Below are 22,991 nucleotides of genomic sequence, written 5' to 3'. Positions count from 1 at the left end.
AGAATGCGCGACCATTTACCTTGACAAAGTATTCGTGGCAGCTGTGAGGGAACATGGAGATGCGCCGTCAAGCTCGGCAGCATATACATACATAATAACGATGTAAAGCACTGCATTCGTAAACGTAGGCTGTTGTATAAATAATAATGATGGAGTTGAAGTCTCGATGGCGCAAATATTATAATAAATTGTTAAGATAGAAAGAGCTACTTTACACGTACAGTATGGGGACACATGAGATAAAAATCTATGTATTGTAAGAAAAAACATAAAGAAAAATTAAAAACCTTAACGTTATTAAAATTAACTACACGTAAAAGACACAGAGTTATGAAAAGCACATAGATTAGTGAAAATATCTCTGCTGCAAATTTGTAAAACATACTTTTCGTCTCGACGAAGTAAAACAGCGAACGTACTTGTTGAATTTTAAGAATTGAATAGAAAATGTAAGACTCAAATATTTTCCTTATCCAATTTCTTAAGAAGTTCTCTTAAGTTTCCCCCTTTCTTGGAAAGTTTGCACTTTCCATCAGATATTGTGGTCTTTAATTTAAAGACTAGAATGACATGGACGGAAATAAGGTATAAAATGAGAAGGAAAAGCATCCGTTCGCGACGTGGATTTTCCGAAAGCAGTGCATTCTCTTCTAGAAACTCGTCCGCTGACTGTCATTAACCATGAAGTAGATAGCGCAGGTAAAGTAGAAAGAGACGGTCTGCATATCAAGCCAACTGTACCTCGTCTAAAATTTAGCTAACGAGATAGGACGTTATGTCGCTGATATCTAACGACGAGGGAAACGAGTCCCGGTTATGTCCTGGGTACTATAGGGTGTGTTGAAATGACGACACCTGCGGTGGAAGTTGGGGACAAGTATATGTGAATGAAAGTAAATGGACACCTGCAGTGCAAGCTGGAAGATACGCGTACGCTAATCGTCGTATGTCGTTTGAACCAGTGGTTGTCGGATCTTTGCTTTCACTCTAGATACCTAACTATTATACTGGTATTATCGCGCAGCTACGTAACTTTTCATTTATATCACTAACGCCACGTTCGCATAATATTATTGTATGAAATTGTCTGCAGGCTATAATCAAGAGCAATTAGAATAGGGAAGTTCTCTGCGAGAACATTCTTATCATCCGTATTTTGAGCATCGCTGATACAGCAAGCTTTTTCGAAGGTCATCCGAGTCTACTGCGTGGAAAATTTGAATTTTAATAGCAGTACTTATGAATGTGAATCCATGTTCTTATACTCGCTCCTATAAATTGCACTGTCTGTACATACAAGCGAAATGTATTCTGCAAGATAAACTTCTTGCTTCTTGTTATACAGAATGTGCTATGTTCTTTAGCAGATAAGAAGATCGTTCATCGCGCGCAAACTATTTGATGAGAATTAAATAAACATAAGCTGATAATCTTCACGTGATTCAGCTATAATATTATCTTATATTATCTCATTTCTTAAGCTATTTACTCCTTTGCAGATAGTTATATCTGTTATATTGCGTAAAGTTATATATCTATCCTATAGAATGTTATACAAAAGGAAAAGTAAATAGAAAACGGTATTAAAACATTTTTCACTGACAAGTAAACTTACCCAAGTGTGAGACTTCGATTTTTATGAGTTTTTAGTATGTTGTACTCCAGATAAAAATAAGCGACAAGTATTTTTTTTATACGTGCCGATACGTACTTTTAAGAAGTAAAACACCCTTTTGAAAAAAATCAGTTTTTCTCTTTCGAAGCCAATATCTTCGAAACTATAAGAGTAGAAAAAAATTTCTACAATAAAAATTGAATGGCTTCAAGAGTACTTTAAAAATGTAATTTAAAAAATTATTTTTATAAATATATAAATAATTTTTAAAAAATGAGAACAACATACTAAAAACTCATCAAAATTGGAGTGTCACACTTGAGTAGATTTACTTGTGAAAATGTTCTCAAATATATAAGAATATTATATAATTTATAATAAGCTGTTTTATAAATCATATTATATTATAGATAATATATTGTAGGAAATTATTTTATTAATAGAAAAACGTGGAAACTATAAATAAGTTATAGAAACATAAAATATTTTATAAAATTTTATAAAATAAAATGGTCGCCATTTTTGTCAGATTTGTAAATCTTTATTTTAATTATTTTATAAATAAATCATTTTATTATAATTGTCATCACATATTTTACATTTATATAAAAATATTCTGTTTGATATATATCGATTTCTAAAATCATTCCAAATCGGAAATCATCTTGCCTTACATTTTTGCGACATGTTAATTCATGTTGTAAAAGGAAATGTTTCTTCCTTAAGATAGGAATAAGGACATACGGGAAAGAAGGTGCATCGTTCGATGCAAATGAAACGGCGCGGTCGTGAAAAGAGCCATGGCCCTCATCAAAATGTTTTACACGGTGCAGAAGGTGTACGTATCATAGATATGTGCCGCATGTCGATCATATTTCATGCAAATTTTTCACCCCCGCGCTCTTTTTAGCAAGTAGCTTCGAGGAGCAGAAGAGATATATCACCCATCGCCATTCGCTCGCGTTCGCGAAAACTTTTCTGCAAGTACGGAGGCTACTCGCCCGGCTAATTATGAGGGTTATTTCTTCTGCCGCCGACGCGCGAAACACGGAAATTTTCTCTCCACGTAAGAGAAAACGCAATTTCCATGGTTGTATTCACCTCGTCGGTTTTTGCTCACCCATCCCTCTTTGCCAACCGCGATCTAATTTAATGATAATGAGAGCTGCCCGTGGTTTATTACGATTTCATTGCGTGCGAAATGTGGCCATTCTTCCTCCTATAGCGTGCCAACGTCCGTTGTCTTGACTTTTTCCATCTCATCAGCATCGGTACTTATGCGACACAGCAAAATTTCTCCGTCATCACGGGTTCATTCTCGTTTCACGTATAATGATATGCACTAATTTAGTTAAACTTCGGTCTTTTTTCATAAACCGCTGTTTTAACAAATTATTTTTTTTTTGTTGAACATGGAATTCGAAGCATATTATCTTCTAAGATTTTTTTTCGGAATTATTTACATTGACAAATATATATAAAGATCATTTTAGAAGTCATTCTTGTGCAATAATGTTGCATAACAATTCTTTTATTCATTTTATAAAATTTTGATTTTTAATAAAGTAAATATAAACATTGTGAATTCTTTGTATTATATTTCGAACATGGCAATATATTATGTAAAAAAATTTAAGCGAAAATTGTGCTATAAAAATACATTGCTTCTAATAATTGAAAGGTTCCCTGGAAGAACGTTACATTTTTTATATTTTGTAGGAAATGAAACATTTTTTTAATTTTATAGGAAAAAAATATGTAGTCAAAGCACAAGCAATATTTTTCTATTAAAATATCACGTTTCATCAAAATTCATTACAACATTTTTCAGAAAACCCTTCAATTATCCACATCAATATTTTTAATTAATATAAAAAGCAATTATTACAGTCATGTATTAAAAATGCTTTTTTTTCTAAAGCAATTATATGAAAAGAAAAAGAAATCAACATTACATAAATTACAAAGCGTACCAGATTTGAAACAAATGTATATCAGTAGCTATAGGGGTGGTATATCAGTGCAATATTTTTCACCGCATTAAACTAAAGTCGAGCTTATGTCGAAAAAAAAAATGCAAATCCAATGCGAGTTTAAGAGATAACCGGTGATGGTCGCGCGCTAAGTCGTTCTTCGAGCTCAGCTATGTTTATGAATTGCGAGCAAACAGCTTTAATCCGAGCAAGGACCTTCGATAAGCGGCTTTCTCGAAATATCTTTTTGCATCGCCACCCCTCGTTTACGTACGCACGTAACCAACGGTACGACTGGTCGCGGTCGCTCGGCAAATCGATATCGCCGTACTAGTCTACGCGTGCATGCACGCGATCGACACGGAGACGTTTCGACTGCACGCGATTTAATAATAAATTCTCATAGCACTGAACGCCGTTGAAATAATTCCCACGTGGCGACGATCTCCATACTTGGCTCTGGCGATAATTCGGACAACTCGAAAAGAAAGGGCGGTGGTCATTCGCGAAGGCAAGGGTCAGCAATACGCGTCTCTCTCGTGATTCCACCGCAACTTCTAAAGCCGGCCGGACATCGTGCCAGTATTTATGCGGATCGTATATGCGATTAGGTTTAATCCTCGCGTGTGGTGAAAATGTTCGTGCCGCGTCGCCAGGCACCGCGCCAGTGCGGCGTGACGCGGGTACAGCGCGATCGTGCGCGCAGGAAGCGTAATATGAAATTTCGTTAGTGGCAATAAAAAGGAGCGTTTACGTCCTGCCTGAATTGGGTCGTTGTTTCGGAATAATGCCCCATGCAAAAGTCCATAAAAGTCGTGTCTACGCGGTCGAATGACGGTGTACAATTGATACGTGGGATATGCGCCAACGTGAATTCGCGCGCTACCTTTTACGACTTGACAAGTCTGAAAAGCTATCACGATAATTATTATCCCTTGGGACGTAAATATCCGTTTCAAAATTGTACCGCATAAAAGGAAGAATAGTATCGCGGACAAAACTCTTCAACCGCTTATAATTTCCGCTCTATAACTTTCAAAAAATTAATTTAACTGCGTATAAAAAAAGAGACAGACGCTTTCTATTAAAGTATAACTCATGGCACATTAGATTGAATTCCAATATGATACATATAATATATTACGTATGTATTGTAAAAGAAAAATTCATTATAAAAATGTTTCCTACAAAACTGTAAAGGACAAACAGTTTCTTTTTTTAGCCCTATTTTTCTGTAATAAAAATTTATTATTTATGAATATTTCATAGATAAACGATTTTTGTACAATCCAATTGCGATATTGTGATTTGTATGATTTTTTGTGAAACCGTTAACTTCTCGGTATTAAAGCAGTAATCGCAATGTTTTATAATGTATGATTCAATATTTGACTTTGAAAGAACAATACGCATTAAAATTAAGTCATTCGCTTCAAATTGCAAGAGGAAACTAGTTAATCTAGTAATAGAGAGAGATAGGTAGGTATCGTATAAATCAGAAAGCGTTAAAGATTTAAGATGGAGGTGATACATAATGCGGAGACAAATTCGTCTCAAGTCTTAAGATATGACGAGAATCTTCTTTGCCATCTTGGAAGCCAAACGTCGATGTTTCTTGCCTTCAATTAATGCTGCAAGCTGGTACAACTTCCAGAAAGTTTGCGCGATATAATGCGAGCTGCGAGATAAAGCCCTGTGCAACGAGAAGACCAATGCATGGTGGGAACATCTGCGGTGCGTATCTGTCGTTATTTAACTCTCGGCATTGCATGCTGTAGTTTTGGAGATGAGTGCTAATTAAACAAGTTTCTTAAACTTATCGAAAATACAATAAAGACATCGTATTGCGTGATATCGTATTCCACGCGTTAATAATACTCCTACAGTACGTAAGTGGATTTATAAAGATATAGCTTCTCTCTGTCTCTCAATAAAAAAAGTTTATAGTAATTAATTAAAATTTATACGAATTTTTATACTACTTATGATAAATATGTTTAAATGAGTAAAAAGATGTTACTTACAAAATATGTTATATACACATATTATCACTTATTTCGTAAAAAATGACACAACTAAAAAATGTGACTGGTATTACCATGAATGAGTTAATTTAATATTATTTTATAAATCATCAAAATTGAACTAATTTAATTTCGTAAAAAATTATCAAAATCAACGTAGTTTAAAAAGAATGATATTTATTAAGGATTACAAACATTTTTGTAAAACAAAAATAACATTTAATCATGCCAAAAATATATTATTTTTGTCCATGTTTTATTGAATTAATCAATAATTTTCTAACCAGTTTTCTTTTCATTTCTGGAAAACTTAGTTTTTGAGTTGTGTCACTTTTGTAAATTAATATAAAATACTTTGTTAAATGTAATGGAAATTTGTTAAAAAGATTAAACAATTCTCAAAAGATTAAAAAACTCTAAAGTAGAATACTATAACTCTTTTCTAGATAAATGTATTAACTCTCGATGAGATTTTCCGTATCCGCTTAATTTCCTTTTTTTTTTGGAATGAAATGTTACACACTGATAAAATCGACATAGTAAAGCTGACACATGACTATTTCAATTCTGAAAAATATGGTTTTTATGTAATTTTAAACAGAAACTGTAAAATTGATAAATTTTTGAAGGAATTTAGATTCGATATTTTTTATTAAAGAAACTTGAATAAAAAGAGAATCATATTGCGTACTTTTCGATGTCCAAGCAATTAATGTATTAGATTTTTTCTGTAGTAAACTTCATTTAAATTTAATTAAAGATAAATTATTCTGTTATCAATTGTGTATCTTAAGACTTGTCAATATTTTCATTTCAAACACTTCGTATATGTAACAAGATATCAACAAGATATTAGACTACGCTTGGTCGAACAATCCGCTCGTTTTTAACGAAGAAACTTTTATATACATCCCGTGCTACGAGAGTGCATGCTCGCCGACATAACGCTGAAGTAACTTCTGAACAAAGTTAACTCCAGAGATATCATAATCACAAAGCACGCAATACTTATCGCCCGAGTGTATCGGGCGATATTGAGATACCTTAGGGCGTTCTCCAACATGAACGGTCAACTATAGAATTCTCTCTTCTTACAAGGAAGAAACTTAAAACTAAAAGGATCGCCAAGTTAAGATAATGTCAATTTTAAGCTGGCGTTATTAAAGAACGACATAAAAAAAAAGATTTTACAGCTGCGATACGCATAATGGAAAAAAAAGCGAAATAACAAGATAGTAGGAAAAAAAAAAAGCTGAACAAATTGCAAAAGAGATAGGAGAAGGAGAAAAGAAACGGAAAAGGAGAAAAAGATGTTGTTAAGGAAGTATGTACATGAAAACTTCATATCTAAGTGTCCAGAATCGCTGAAGAGTCCGGCGAAAATAGAGCGACAAAGCAACCGGCGAAAGGTGTACGAAGAGACTGAAAAGGACCCGGTCAGAGGGACCCTGGGGTGCGGCGTGCACTGATATCTTGTTTAATTAAGTGAATCCCCCTCCCCCCTAAAGCACGCGCGGCGTCTTGTCGTAGTAAGAAGCCGACCCATTGTGAAGCTTCAAAGCCTGCAATGGCCGTTAGAGAGGAGATTCACTCGCCTTGCTCTTCTCCCTTTATTCTCCTCATTCCTACTTCGTGGCCCTTCGACTTTGCACTAACAAATACCATGGATTCCGCATGTATGTGTGGATATACTGATTTTATGTGTACCGTGTCAACTCTGAACGCGCGCACGAGAGAGAGAGAGAGAGAGAGAGAGAGAGAGAGAGAGAGAGAGAGAGAGAGAGAAAAGAGAGAAAGAGAGAGAAAGAAGAGATAGGTTGAAAAAGGAGCATAGATCTGTATCTGTGTAGGTATATACGAGCGAAACGAGAAGGACCTAAAATAAAGCACGAAAAAAGCATCGTCGAGGAGAAACGGGGCGACGTGTTCCGTCCTAATTACGTGCCGCCGGCCGCTGCCTGCATGGCTGTTACCGTGGTTGTTGCGGCAAACGGCACTGCAGGGTGCCAGGATGCCCACAGTTAACGAAAGGCGCGGACACTAACGATTCGGAGCGGTTTGTATCCACGAGTGTCCCACGAAGAAGAATGAGGGAAAACGTCAATTCTTGGTCCAAAATGTAGGAAGAACGATACCAGAAATATAACGATCTCTAGTAGGTAAATAGGGAGAGATACATAGCAGTTTGTGCGTATCATTCACACATGATAGATCAATACTTTTCTGTCAAATTGAAAAATAGAAATTTTCCTCTTTTCTCTTTTTTTTCTGTAAAATTAATTTTTTTAAGTGCATTACTTTTGAAGTAAGAGAAGTGATACATAGATAAAACTATGATACAATTTATTAGTTATCTGTTTATCATTGTATGAGAGAAATGGTGTATGATCTAATGTGATTTAATATATCTCTCAAATCGATCTTATAATTATAATTGAATTTTATGATTTACCTGTGTAGCGGGATATACTCACTTTGCTTAAAATACTATCTTTGTGAGGCTTAAACGAATTAATATGGTCACGTCGCAAGCAGCGGTTTCTGAAGCTAATTAGTGCACGAAAAGATAACGTGAACGAATATAAACTGTCTAGACAAGTTGAAACAAATCGATTGCACTGCAGAAAAAAATTCTATGTGTCACGTGTGAATGGAATCACGTGTATTATATGCGGTTTTAACGAATCACTGGCTCTATAAATGTATACTATTGGAGAAACTTGGCAAGCGTTTGAAGACATTACGGTACTGAGATTCAGGAACAGACAGAGAGATCGCACACGCTCTCCATAATTATTACTTCATGGCTATATGAATACATCCATTAATTGAAACGACTAAGGACTGTCACAGTTCTTGTCTCGTTGCGCGAATCAATCTTCAGACGAGAAAATTGCAAAAGCCGTGACATTGAAGCTTGGCGAGACATCGTGATGGGGAAGGCGAAGGTGAGATGAAGAGGGGCTTTCCTGCGCGCGAGGGTGACGTTCGAAAGAGTGGCGAGACTGGCGAGCGCGTAGAAGTTCAAGGGTGGCGACACGAGGGTGTCGCGCTACATCGATCGCACCTGAAACATCCACCTTTCGCGGTCTGTTCATGTTCCTTTTCTTTTATACGTAGCCTCTAGGGATTCTCTCTCTCTCTCTCTCTCTCTCTCTCTCTCTCTCTCTCTCTCTCTCTCTCTCTCGTCATCGGTCCTTGGTGCGTTGCAGGTACCAGGATTCTCTTTTAACACCCTTCGTGCTCTTCGACCATAGTACACGTGCGCCCTTCACACATGCGACACGCGTTTGCGTAAGCGCATGTTCCGTGCTGACGGTCCTATACGCGTCTTTATACCAGAACCCGACGACATCCAATTGTCCCGGGAATTACCGAATGAATAAGTTACACGGCAACTTTAACGCCGGCTAAAAAGCCTCATCAAGTTTAATTAATTTCTCGTGAAGTCAGTTTCTTGTTGATCCTGCTTGGAGGGGTCCTTCGTAATGGGTTCTTTTCTCAGACTAGTATTACGGCTTTCACGGTAATTACAATGTACATCGCATGCTATATACCACGACATGCGACCCTAAATAATAATTATATAAAGTTCATAAAAAATGTGCAGAATAATTTTACAAGTTTGTAGTTACGTATAAATAGGAAATATAATAAAAAAAATTCAAAGCTTCATTTAAATAAATAAAAAAATCGTAATTTAAAAAATAATGACTCATGACAAAATATTATATAAATAAAATTTAGATGTGAAAGTTCATGCCGGATTAATATAGAAATATAAAATAATGATCGATTTGTAGAAACAAAGATTCTCAATGTAATAGAGCTATTATCTAATCCACCAATCGATATTTAACTATCTGTAAATAACAAATTATTCAACTAATCGTTTGTGTCAGGCAGAAAGCGAGATGATCGGCATGCGCAGATGAAGAAACCATAACGTGGCGATGCAGGCAAGTGAATTAGACGATGTAACCGAGGTGCCCCGGGTTGCACACTACCGCGGCCAATGAATATGAAACAGTCATTAGCGCGCCAATCCGGAATCACTTAGGTGCGCGTAGAATGCCAGACCAGAGAGAGAGAGAGAGTGAGAGAGGAAGAGAGGGCGAGGCGAGAGAGGTGGAGAAGCATTGGAGGCTGGTGCATTGAAATGCATTGCCTGCAGGCCGTCGACGGACACTGCCGGAGTGCGGGGTCGTATGGGATAGGCGCTCGCGGCACCTATCCCAGGAATACGATCGCCCTCGAAATGGGAACGCGTATGTGAGGCTGGCGCTCCCATGCCCCGGCGATAAGATCGACGCAGCGTTCGCGTGTTTGTCGGCTTTATTGGCCGGTTGCGGGCCACCGATAACGCAAGATTACATTACGACCATAAAGTCGCGCATCTCGCTGGTGTATCCGCGTAAAGCTCTATCGTCCGCGATGGCTACGCGCTCCCCAGAGCGGTTGGGCGAAGCGCTGGTCCGTGATGGGCGGATGCCGAGCGGCTGCCGGCTACAGCGGCACGTACCTGCCGGTTAAACAATTTCGCTTTACGATCGAAAAACGTCGCCTTGGGGAGAAGAGCGATCGATTCCTGAAACGAGGAACGTGCCCCTAGCCAGATGTGTCGCACGCTGGTAGACGAAATAAATAGGGTATTGTAGATCGTGAAACTTGTACTCGATAGTACTAATCTGTCGAAGAACACGAAAATAGAACGTTGTAATAACATATAGCTAATATAGCAATTATAAATATCTTTAAGAAAAGGAGACAGGACCAAAATTTGCAGTCAGGTACGTTATGCAATGAGCTTTGAATCATTACTTCCTTTTTTCATCATGATTATTGATATTTAGATAATTAAAATAATTAAATAGAAAAGTATATAATAATAAATGCAATAAACCTGAAAATGAGCACATAAAAACATTTATAACTTTCAAAATAAATTAATAAGATTATTTAATTCTTTAACGATAAAAATTGATAACTTGGAATAAATAATAATAATATTTATTATAGTTATATTTTTCTACAGAAAATTCAATTTTAAATTCGATAAATAATTGATTATTCTTTCCACGCTTTTGCATAAATCTGTTAAAAAAAAAACATAGATAAAAAATAGAATGGAACAAATCTTCATTTATTTATCAAATGTTATTTCATGAAAATTATTTAGAAGATAGAATACAAAATTTCATGTTCACGTTTCATTTACAGTTTAATCCTTTAGGCAACTTTCCGAGCGCTGTTACTCTTTTCAACCGAGTAATTCAAATTCTCCATCGTTTTACCTCGGACTTTCAAATTTCCCGAGGATTTGCTTATGGAAACGCGTAGGCCGCAGGTCGATCGTGGCTGTTCGCTCTTTCCGACCCTCTTTTATCCCGAGGCTAATTCAAACGGGGGTGGTGCCTCGAGATGCATTACCGGTTAACCCTGGGCTGTCGTAGATCTACTTAACTGCGCCCGTAAGTTTTTCGAACTGCCTCGTTGCCCTGGCCCGGCGGCATTGCAATGTGCCCGCTGTGTAAAGCGGTTCGACTTTCGGTCGATACGAACTTCCTACGTACGCAGATATCGAATTCGTTCTAGAAGCAAAAACAACTGGCTATATCACTCTAAATATCGTGTGCACAAAAAAGTTCGGATCGGAAACGCTGCGTGGAAATCGACTTAATTGCACGTGCTGTCCCTCGCATTTCCGTACCTGCGTAATTAAGAGGATTCAAGAGAGAAAAAGAGACACACTGAAAGAAATAGTTAACTTTTTTCGTTTCAACCCGAAGCGATTTGATCCTTACTTTTCTCTTTCGCCGGACACTTTATATTCGCGGAAAATCAGCCTTAACGAGATTCCGGCCGGCTGATATAATTCTCGTCGTAGTGTAGCACTCGGACGACGTATAACCAGCGGCAAGTGCTGTCAGGCGCAATGGTCCCGGCACCATGCCGACGATGTAAATGATACCGTAATGCACTCAGCGAAGAGAGACACGGGGTTGACGATACCGTTAGTAAGTAATACACGCTGTCCTGAGTAAAGTAGCCCTTACTCAGAGAACAAGAACAGACTAGGTCGAAAGAAACTAAATTATTGTTAAAGCGTTACAAAAGCTCAAAGAAGAAGAGGTGTGTATTTTTTATTTTAACGATGCTACACAGTTTCACACTCAAAATGCAATGACGTGCTTTGCCAATGTATTCACTTCACGATTACGATAGTAACAAACAGAGTTTTGAAACTTCTCTCGTTATTCGCGAGAGAATGAAGTTTATAAAATAAAGAGAAAATAAGAGAACCATCGCGAGTCTCACGATCTACTTTTAAGAGGATTCATCGGGGGATTTATCGCGGGAACGAAGCGTGTTGCTCCACGTGACGCGACTTTTCAAGCCATCGCCGTGAGCGATGATGCACGCCCGAAATTAAATTAGGATGTCTGTGGCTGCTGCCGCCGCCGCCGTCGTGCGAACCGGTGAGAGTGGATTGGTTCACTGGAGGCGAGTACAGGGATATATTTCTCGTGTGTGGCGGAGTCTGCTAAGTTTATCAACATGCATCGTATTACGGTTGAGGTATTTCGATTATCTCGATTGCAGTGCTCTTCATTATACAAGAAAATGAAAATTTACATTATTGATTAAAAGCGCATGTTTGTCGTGATTTTATAGGAAACATAAATATTTTTTCACACACTTAATATTGAATATTTTGTTAAGAGAAAATAAAGCGGATCATACAATATTATTGATACATTATGAGAATCATATTGATGCAAACATAATATTAACATCAATGTAAACATTCAACAATGTATATTTATTATTCGACGTCTACATTACAATGTGATATCAATAATATTGATCGTGTAAAAGTAATTTGCATATATTTTTTTTGTATATTTAAATTGCTAAAAAAAATAAGTAAAAAATATTTTAAAATTAATACATTATTTTTCTACATAAAAAATAATTTTCACACATTATGGATATAATAAATTTTGTTTTATCTGTGTACCAATATTTTCATACTTTTCTATTGTAGTAAACATTAATCAATATATTATTACTATTAAATTGTATGTTAATACATTTTATTTATTTAATATATTTTATTAATAAAAAAACATTAAGAGAAGTTATTTTTCTTTTCAAAATCAATAGTTAAATTCCAGCTTCATTTGAACAGAGCTATTGTCGCAAAAGAAATACCTTCTTGATGCAATAGCTAGGGTCACGAGGTTAACAGCTGACTGTATTTCACGCTCCTACCGACCTTAGTATTAGCATATAAAGCGAGGTGATTCGTCTTATTTACGTTTAGGAGCCTTCTTTTGTCGAATGTTTACAGGCCTAGCCGCGAATAATTACCTCGTTTAAAAATCTACTTTGATTACCACTATTATCTTTAAAGAGAGCTTTTAAAACACTTACGTATGTTAAATACGAGTCCATTTATAAATTACATTCATACATATGTATATATAAGCCTTTTTACGAAATACTATATACTATATACTATATTAGACTAAAAACTATACTATTTATATTTTATTTTTATATATTGTATATATGATATATATACACTATGTTCATTATAATAATTATGAGAAAACATTTTTTAATATTTTGCTATTATTTTTTATTCACTTGTAGTATTAAGTCCATAAAGTTAACTATGTATATGTAACCGATTTCATTCTATATGTAGCTACACGTAACATATGTCTCGATGTTTACTGATCCAATCATTCAGTATATGAAGCTTTTATTAAAAAAGGAAGGGAACACTATTCGCTTGCTATACTGGAAGTAGGTTAAAGTAGCTACGAGTCTCTCGATTCACTCTAAACCACTTTAAATTTACATATCTTTGCCGGTGGCCTTTGTACATCGCGTGCTTACTCATCGAGAGCACGCTATCCATTATAATAAAAAGCGCATCGCTCGTTGTTGTCTTTCTTTTTTTGGCGAAAAACGCGCGGCAAATCTCACGATGATATTCGACATTCACGAAAGTGTTCAAGAATGAGGCAAACGGGCTTCGAGTGCCATTTTACAGACTCATGATGTGTCTCGTGCATATTTTCGTTAATGCTTTCCTTCACCTAATAATGGCCTGCAACCGCATTTTCACGCACAATTTTCAGCGTTGCGGACATGATAAAATCGCAATTGGATTAATATCGAGGGCGTGGAAACGTGAATTGGTGATAAGATAGTATACGTATTCACACACATACTTTCAGATCAGCGCCGAAGAGGTACCGCAGACGGGATAAATCTTAGAAATACTCGACATGAATTCTTCAAGTGTTGAGAAAAAGAAAAGCAGTCACTTCAGTTTGCTCGCAAAGATCGCGTCTCTTGTGCCCTCTCGTGCACATTGCAAGTGCTCGTTACAGAATAAGAGAACAACGTATCGAGAGAGATAAATGTAGTTCCGCTTGGATAGTTCTTTTTGCTTTTGTAAACGTTACGTTATTTAAGCGTTTATGTGCTTATCGTAGCATTGGAAGCGCAACGATTAAAGAGAATATACGTTGTTATCTGCGTTGGCGCTCGATCTTGTACTTTGTTCCTTTTTCGAATATTATCCGACTTGAGTAGAATGTAGTAACTTACGTGTTAAGTTTGAAATGCAATCTCCTGGAACGTGACCAGACTACCAGGTTAGATTTATGTTCACGTCAATCAAGAGGCGCATATTAATTTTTGCCAGATCCAACATTGGATTTTCCCTCCGACAAGCAGCATAACTGAGTCTTTAATAACGGTTTCGGAAAGTCTTGACATAGCCTTGTAAAGACTTTTTTTTTTTACTGTCAAAGTGTTATTTCTAATACTTTCGCAAACACGCTTCTTGCGAAAGTAGAATCCAGACTGTACCTCAATCGTGTTGCATTTACGACAGTCTATTAAAAATTTTATGAAAATCCCAATATCAAACGCGATAAAATATATTGGATCTTTAATCCAGAGAGGGGATATTCTTTCCCTAGGTTTCTGAACAATAAGGATCTGATATTATGAAATTTTATAATAAAGTAAGAATAACGTAACTGATATATGAGTCTTGATTACACCCCGAAACTTTTCCTAAAACAGTAAAAATTTAGAATAATTTTATGTTTCACAATATTATTTTTCATTTGTTCTGTTTTATTGTAAACTTGAAAATTTCTTAAAGAAAATAAAATTAGTAACAACTAAGTTTATATTAAATCCTAAGGATCCACATGTTTCTTTAGCGTCAAAAAGATATGTTTATTACGAATTAAGAATGACATAGTTAATACAAAGTTTTACGTTTTGTGAAGCTAATTTTTGTAATTAAAGAGTTGTACAAATTCTGAACACAAATGGCTTTAATTGAGAGAAGATTAGAAATTTCACTGTGAACATCGTATAACGAGTATTCAAAGTATTCGAATATTATCGGTCACCGGACTGACCTATCAACCCCGACAACTGCAACGGCGCGAGCTCTCGGCGTTGCTGTTGCGGTCACGCGAATCGCTCACCGAGCAAGCGAGTACGCGTTCGCGGTGAGTACGCCATTAGATTCCCATCTGGACGCGCACTACTACCACTGACAGCAGTCAGGCCCAAACAAGACGAATGACGCGGTGTGGTCAGTCGCGTCGCGTCGACGTTGCAGTCGCGATGGGACGAAGGCACGTAGAATACGCAGATCGGCGCGGTGCACGGGAGAAGCGGTTCATACGGTCGCTGACAGGCCGCGATATTCCATCTGGTGGAATCGCATCCTCGGAGAACTCGTCGGACGTGGCTGGCTGACCCATCATCGCGGGCAGCGATCGTTGTTGGTAGCGATCCTCTGCCGAGGCCGAGCAATGGACTCATTCTCTCTCTTTCTCCTCCTCTCGTGCTCTCACTATATCAGCTGCTGCGGCTAGTGAAACCACCAGACACGGCGGTGGTCCACGTCAAGAGGTGGAAGAGAAAGAGAGGGAGAGAGAGAGAGAGAGAGAGAGAGAGAGAGAGAGAGAGAGAGAGAGAGAGAGAGAGAGAAGGAGAGAGAATAGAGGCCAAAGAAGAGAGGGCCGCGGCAAGAGAGATGATCAAAGCACCATCCGCATGTCAAATGGAGAGTCCGACCTCTCCGTTGCAGCAATGGCTGACCAACTCAGATGATCCCCCGCTACCGCTGAGTAACCTCTTGCTTCCTGGCAAATCTCACTAGGTCTCTCTTTCTCTCCCCTTCTCTTCATTTCCCTTTTCTCTCGTTCTCTCTTTCTCCTTCGCCACCTCCGTCACCTCTGAAATCGCTGCGGCGGTGTGGAAACCGCAGCGCCTCGCTGCGGCTACGCCGACCCTCGTATAGGACGTGTATCGGCCTCGCTTCGTGCCTGCCGGCATAATTCAATTTTCGTCACGGTGGATGCCGCTGGTTCGTCTCACCGCTGTTCGTCATTCTTTCGTCTTCAAGTGCATCGACTCGCGGCGCGGTCTAATCCTGCGGCCTAGCCCGGCCGCGAGGAGGAATAACGTGACTCCGAGGAGATCGTTGCTCCTTGAGAGTGAGAGGCTCAACGGCTGGACTATACTGAGGACTCTCGAGAGAAAATTTCATTCTAAGTACTATCGACATTCTGATTTTTTCAGACACGAATTCTGCAGGCTCGTACGTTGCATACATTTATTCGTGCGACATACCTGTTGTACTTGGTTATGAATAAAAGGGAGGTAAAATCAGTAGTCTTCAACTTAATAACATGAATAAAAATCTATTAATCTTTATAAGTTTAATCTTTGTTACCGAAGTCGCCCCATGATAAGGTTACAAAACTTAAATAGTTTGCTCAAGTTTTACAGTTGTTGATCCCGTGTTGAGAATATTTAGAAAACGTAGAAATAAATGTACGACAAAGTAAACCTCGATTTTTTATATGTTCTAATCATAACTTATGATTAGACTTAACGATGAAAAAGTAAAAATCTTATTTTTTGTAGTTATGTTTAATCACTAAACTGATAGTTTTACAATGATAATTTTTTGAAGATTAAATAAAGCTGATTAAACATAGTTAGAAAAATGTTTACATTATCGGATTAAATAAGATTAAGTTTAAATCACGAGTTAACCAGAAAATAAAAAATCAGGCCTTATATAGACAATAAAAGCAGTAAATATGTTTTATTTAAAAGAATAAGAAAAAAACAGAATATATTTTGTTCCATTGTTGAAAAATTTAACAATAAATTAGCAAAACACTGAATGTATACCTAATATTTTTTCTTCACACTATGAGCAAATTCATTAAGCAGTATTTATGTTATGTTTTCGTGTAAATTACTGTATTTTGTACAGACAGTATATAATTTATAAGAGTTACAGCATTTAAAATTCTCATTAAAATTTTTCCGGATTTATTTATTATTTATATATTTAATTACGTACGATTTTGTTCACTCTGCTTTACATAAGATATTTTATTAAAGCTGACCGCGTATTTAATCTAAAACTATTTACGCGATCAATTAAAGAAGTACGGAATGTATTTGCACGTTAAGCATCCATCTGTATTTATACTTGGCTAAGAAAATGCCAGGTTACGAAAATCTTTCTAGAAATGCACGGAAAGCTGCGGAAAGTTGCGATAGAAAACAGGTTCCGTCATGCAATTTCTCAAGATTTAATTTCAAAATCGTTTATACATTCAACCGTTTGTTATAATTGAAAGAATTGTGATGAAAAATTTGAAAAAAGACGGGAAAATCTAATTAAATTTCGCCATTATTTGTTTCGACAACTTTCATGTTTGCATAATAAACAGAAGCGCTTTCGTACGATATTATGAAAACTTGGCAAATTTCTCGCCACGTTTCTCTTCTGCTTGCGCACATGGGCGAAGAAGATAAAATCCATTTCCTCCCTGGTTCATGTATCCATACGGGTCTATAGCGTCGTTGAAAAATACGCCGTTCATTTTATCGCCGGGCGTAATGCAAACACATTTTTTCGAATTGCATACGCATTAATTTACCTACGCGGGTCAACGCGAGTTAACGTTCTCTGTTCGAAGATGCATTTACGCTCTAAATTCGGATACTGTCACAGTAGTGGCCACACACACGTACATACATACATGTATATATTTTAAACCAGGCGTGAGAATCTCATTGCTGGCACTTGCAGGATCGCCGGCTGCCCGCATTATGCACGGGTGCAAGCGCGTGCATACACATTGATGCGGTCCGTGCATGCACGTGGACGGAATACGCATACAGAGATCAAGAGCAACTCAACCTCGGCTTGTTTGCCATTAATACACGAAAGCGACGTTACCGGCGTGTGTCAGTATGCATGCCTCCGGGAAATGTTCATTTACAGGAAACTTTTCATCCGATACTAGCCACCGGTTTATAATTTTAAGCTTTGTTTACCTGTGAGATTTATTTACAGCAATCACGCGTTCCAGGAAACACGCGTAATTTATAAGTATATAATACGAGATATTACACATTGAAACTTACACAAATTTTGAAAAAGCCGATATAAAAAAGCTACACACCGATTGTGATTTATCAACAAATATGGAAAGAGTAATTTCGGTTATTTGCCAATTTAAAATATTCAACTGTGACCTTTTTTCTCAAATTTCCGGTTTCAATCCGAAAAGCAGATAATGCTGATAATAACGACCGTTCTACAAAAGTCGTATGGAATTAATATGAAAATAATTGCTTTGCGACATTTTGCCTTCATTTAAATCGAAAATTTCACCCATGCGCGAATTGAAACGTAATAAATATTCACTTCCATTGTTTCACATTTCCGCTATCGAGATAACTCGTGAGTTCCACATCGATCCAAGGATCTCGACAAAGATAACTATAACTTGATTACACTAATCGTGTCGCGGTGCAGCAAAATGATAAAAGTAATACCTAAACCGGCGTAAATAATCACCGGGCTGAAATTTCACTAGGAGCGATATAAACTGCGGTCTCCGAGCTTATTTTACGATATCCTGGATATATGTACATGTATATATCGAGCAACTAATCTACGGATAAAATTAGATGCGCCCGAGACGGTGACGGGCCGCGTGGGACGCGAAGTCGTCGACACAGGTTAACAAATTGGTGACACATGGGAAATCTTAGGTGTCTTTACTTCTTCAGCAGCACTTACGGATGCATGCTCTTCTTTCTTTTCGCGTCGGAAATGTATAGAATTTCCCACGACACGTTATTTCCATTCTCTAGACTCACAATCAATTTAAAATTTAAATTCTCGTACTTATAGTATGTGTACGTAATTGCTATGAAATAATATCTCGATGCACTGTAAGAATGAAAGATTTATAGGTAGCGTGAACGTAATTATTTTTTATCATCTATATGAATTGCGAAGCAAAAATAGATTATCGAAAATAATAACGTTACAATAACATACATAGTAATTAGTGTTACTCGACACTAGCTATTTGAATCAATCACAGCAATCCATCAAATAGACCTCTTGTAGTAACAATTTATTGTAACAGTTTTCTAACAAGGCTGCAGTATCGACCGTATAACAGATTTACGATAAACAGGAATTCCAGATAAAAACATGGAAAGCCATTCTTCGCTAGTTGAATGACTGTTCAAAGAAATGTATACAACTGATTTTTATTAATATTTCTTAATTTGTGATTTGTAGCAACCGCTGTTATCGGGATTGAATGGATCGATGGGAAAGAGGAAGGTGCCTTATCAACGTGAACGCGGTAAATCGATAATTGTTACATCGCGTAGGATCACACGTGCCGCACGCCACAAAACGATTAACAGAAGCTTTTTTTTTAATTGGATACATTTTCACGGAATTCAATGGAAAACATTGCGTTGAGTGAAATACAAGAGCGCATCACGAAAATAAACGAGCTGTGTGATTGTAGATCGCGATCTTCATTGTTTGGATCAATTCAAAGAATAAATATTTCTTGGTAAACAAAAATAAGACAAAATGCTAAATGAAAATAAAATGAAAAGCTAAATTTTTTAATTAATAATGTATAAAGAAAGTTGTTGCGATTTATAAATTAGCAAGTATGTTGAATAAATTTATGAAATTCTTGGAAATTATTTCGACCAATACCGAACATGCGCTCGCGCTTTAAATACAATTTATCTATAAATATAATGTAACTTCTAATATATTATGCATCTAATATATTAATTTATATTTTTTTAATTTTATATCAATATTAAGTCATTAGATATTATAATAAAATAAATATGTATAATTAATCTATATAAAATGTAAATATAAAATAAAAATAAAAGTCAATTTGCGTTATCAATAAATCAACAAATTAATTTTCTTATCATTTTTTGTTCTCTATATTCATAATTTAAAAAATTAAAGCAAAATTCCAGTAGCAGTCCAAATATATTATTATCTTGCAATTTTTTTCTTTTGTGCAAAAAGAATCAAGATTTAAATAATTTTTAAATTTTTAGGAATATTAAAAATTATTCCCTTTAAATCTTGAAAGTAATTTTTAAATCCTGATATTAAGTATTATATTAAATAACGTAAAAAGATATTCCTGATTTAGGTAAAAGTTGTTCCATTTGACGTATGCAATATAATTCACAGGCCAGCTTAATAGTGAAAAAAAAAACAAGTCGCCATTAACGCGCGTATTAAAGCTGAACTTGCATTTCATCATTGGACGACACAGTTCATATGAAAAATAAATAATACCTCGTCGGACGATGACTTTTTCGGAATGACGAGAAATGCTTTTCACACAAAAAATAGTTGTGCGTACTAGATGGACAAGAATTCTTCCGAGTTCCATCATTCGTGTGTCGGTAGTTCGTTGTTGGCTGGACATGCTTAATAAAAGCGCGAGCCCCAGCAACGGTGATGGAAATTACGTTGCGCGTACTCTTGGGTGAGGTTTAATACAATATTTAGTCGTCAAGATCTTTCACGTAGAAGCTTTACGCACACGATAACGCAATTACGTGACATTGATTTACGTGGACGCGTTTACGACCGCGGATCCGCGAAACGGAATTCAATGATGCCGTACGCGTGTTTTGACAAAAATCATACTTATGCAACGAAACCTGATCCTTTGAGACGATACGCGTATGATGATTAAACCAAGTGGAACGACAAGCAATTTCACCTTATCTGTCGTACATTTGACGAGCTAATAAAATGCGCTAATAAAATGAATAGAGAGCTCGGGGAAATTGCGAAACTCGTGCACTATGTGTATTATTCTGGTCTCGTTGAGCGCGATATTTCAGAAGTTCGTGCTTTTTATAAATTCATACTAAATTTAATTTAACATGAATCGATCGGTCCGACGAGAAAGATATACCTCATTGTTATCTTTTCAAATATAATTTTTAATATTATGTGAGCGTGCACACTTACTCTTTGAGGAACGCCCATTCTTGCGCGACCGTGCCTGGGAGAGCCTTGTGCTTGGCCTTGTTTCTCTTTCCTATGCGTTTTCAACCCTCTCAGTAACCTCGAAAATGTTGTCTTCTTCTTGCTTGTGTTTTGTCCTTGCTCTACAACATAGATAGAATAAATTATTAAAAAATAATTTTAAAGCGATGTAATGGAATATCCTATTATATATATTTAATGCATAATACACAATATTTGCAGGCAAAGGCAAAATATTTTCATGATTATCACACACAATAATTATTCAATAATTTCTATTTATTTATTTATTTTAAACTCTCGTTCGATTTTACGTATATTAAAATGAAGAATTAATCTTTTGCAATTTAAATTAACCGATTTTACTGATACGTTTTAAAACTATATTGTCCATTTGATCAAAATTTTAGAATGTGATTGATGAAGAATGGACAAATGTATGCGTAAATGAAAATTTATATCTCAATTATTTTGCATTCCAATTCTTGAACAAATAGAATCGATGATATTACAGTTGGCGCGGTGGTAAAGATAAAAAAGGTTTAGTTAGAATTTTCAATACTGGAATACCAGAGGCCTAAATTTAACAGAATGAAATTTCTAATTGCTTTTGGTATTTGCGAATGTTTTTATTTTGTGGATTTTACACGGCTTAGGTCAGAGGCGCGAATTAAAATAAATTGGAAGGAAACAGCTTCCTTGTTCCAATATTTGGAGTAACAAGATTATTTCATCATTTACTTGTGCATGCGTTACTCTTTCAATTTTCTCTGCAGTGACAAATTAAAAAATCTATCAATTTCGTGATTCTTGTTGTGTTGTTTTCGGATTGTTTAATTTTTTTTTTAACAATTGTTACAATTTAGTGTTGCCTAACCGCGTTGGCTTTTTATCATTGTTTAATAGCGGTAACCAGTATTCGCAGATTAAATCGGCTTAAACGCAGAAAGCTTTATATTGCCATTTAATGACCGATGCGCATGAAGACCTTTCTGAAATTCCCAATTTGAGTAGCCACGCCACGAACTACTACCAATCTGGCAAATAATCGAATAAATCTGGGTTGCTCACAACATCGCTATTCATTAACGGATAATTCAGATGTACCGTTAGTTATCCGGTCGCCCTCTCACAATGCCAATATATTGTATTAGTGTCAACGTATCCGTTTATTAGCACTGTCATAGTATCGCCTAATTAGCAACCTTTACGACAAGAGCGATAGTTGAAATGAATTATCAAGTTTTCACACTGAATAGTTATTACAGAAGATTGATATAAAAATAATGTTAGTTTTTTACTTTTCTAATTCGATTAAAATGACAAACAACTATTAATTGATCAAAAACTGTCAACTGATTAGTTCCTGTGCAATCTTTTGAGTAGTTTTTAATAAATCAACTTCAATAATTGCTTTCAAAATCATTGTCAATGATTGCAGATCATCCCCAATCTATTTCATTTTCAAGACTGTCATTTCCGTTATGAAATTTTGAAACCATCATTATACTATCCGTTCGTTTGTAATTTTCTAACCGAATGTTTCGTTAATTCTTCGACTCATTGGTAGCGTTCAGCAGACTCAACTGTTGTGGAGCGGATCTTCTCCCGTGACGAGACAGAAATAAACGTATAAAATCTATCTCCTTCAGAATAACGGAGTGATAAATTGATATTCTTTAGTATCATTACTGTAGAATAAAGCCCCCAAAGTTTAAAATAGTAAAAATCGATATTATTTTTGCAACAACCTAATATGCTAGGTTTTAAAATTAAACTACTGTGCGTTGAAAATGAACAAACATTAACTAAAATTAACCATTTTCGCAAAATATTTTTAATGTTTGTAAATAAAAATGTTTTAATGACACATTAAATTATGTATGTTTATTAAAATGTTCATTAAAAGAATATTATAAACATACAAAAAGAACGACTTTGCTAAA

At 36.2% G+C, this 22,991-nt stretch overlaps 1 protein-coding gene across 1 annotated transcript in view; it reads right to left on the bottom strand.

The window, feature by feature from the left end:
* Nucleotides 1-22,991, bottom strand: part of LOC108777795 (SAM and SH3 domain-containing protein 1) — a 342,555-nt gene that overhangs the window by 26,882 nt on the left and 292,682 nt on the right. The window contains exon 5 of the mRNA XM_018544762.1: nt 21,028-21,167. Within this exon, the coding sequence (XP_018400264.1) occupies nt 21,028-21,167 (140 nt within the window). The remainder of the gene's footprint in view (nt 1-21,027; nt 21,168-22,991) is intronic.

The sequence above is a fragment of the Cyphomyrmex costatus genome, unplaced genomic scaffold (assembly GCF_001594065.2).
Source record: "Cyphomyrmex costatus isolate MS0001 unplaced genomic scaffold, Ccosl1.0 scaffold116, whole genome shotgun sequence".
NCBI lineage: Eukaryota > Metazoa > Arthropoda > Insecta > Hymenoptera > Formicidae > Cyphomyrmex > Cyphomyrmex costatus.
This window is presented reverse-complemented; position numbering and strand designations above follow the sequence as displayed.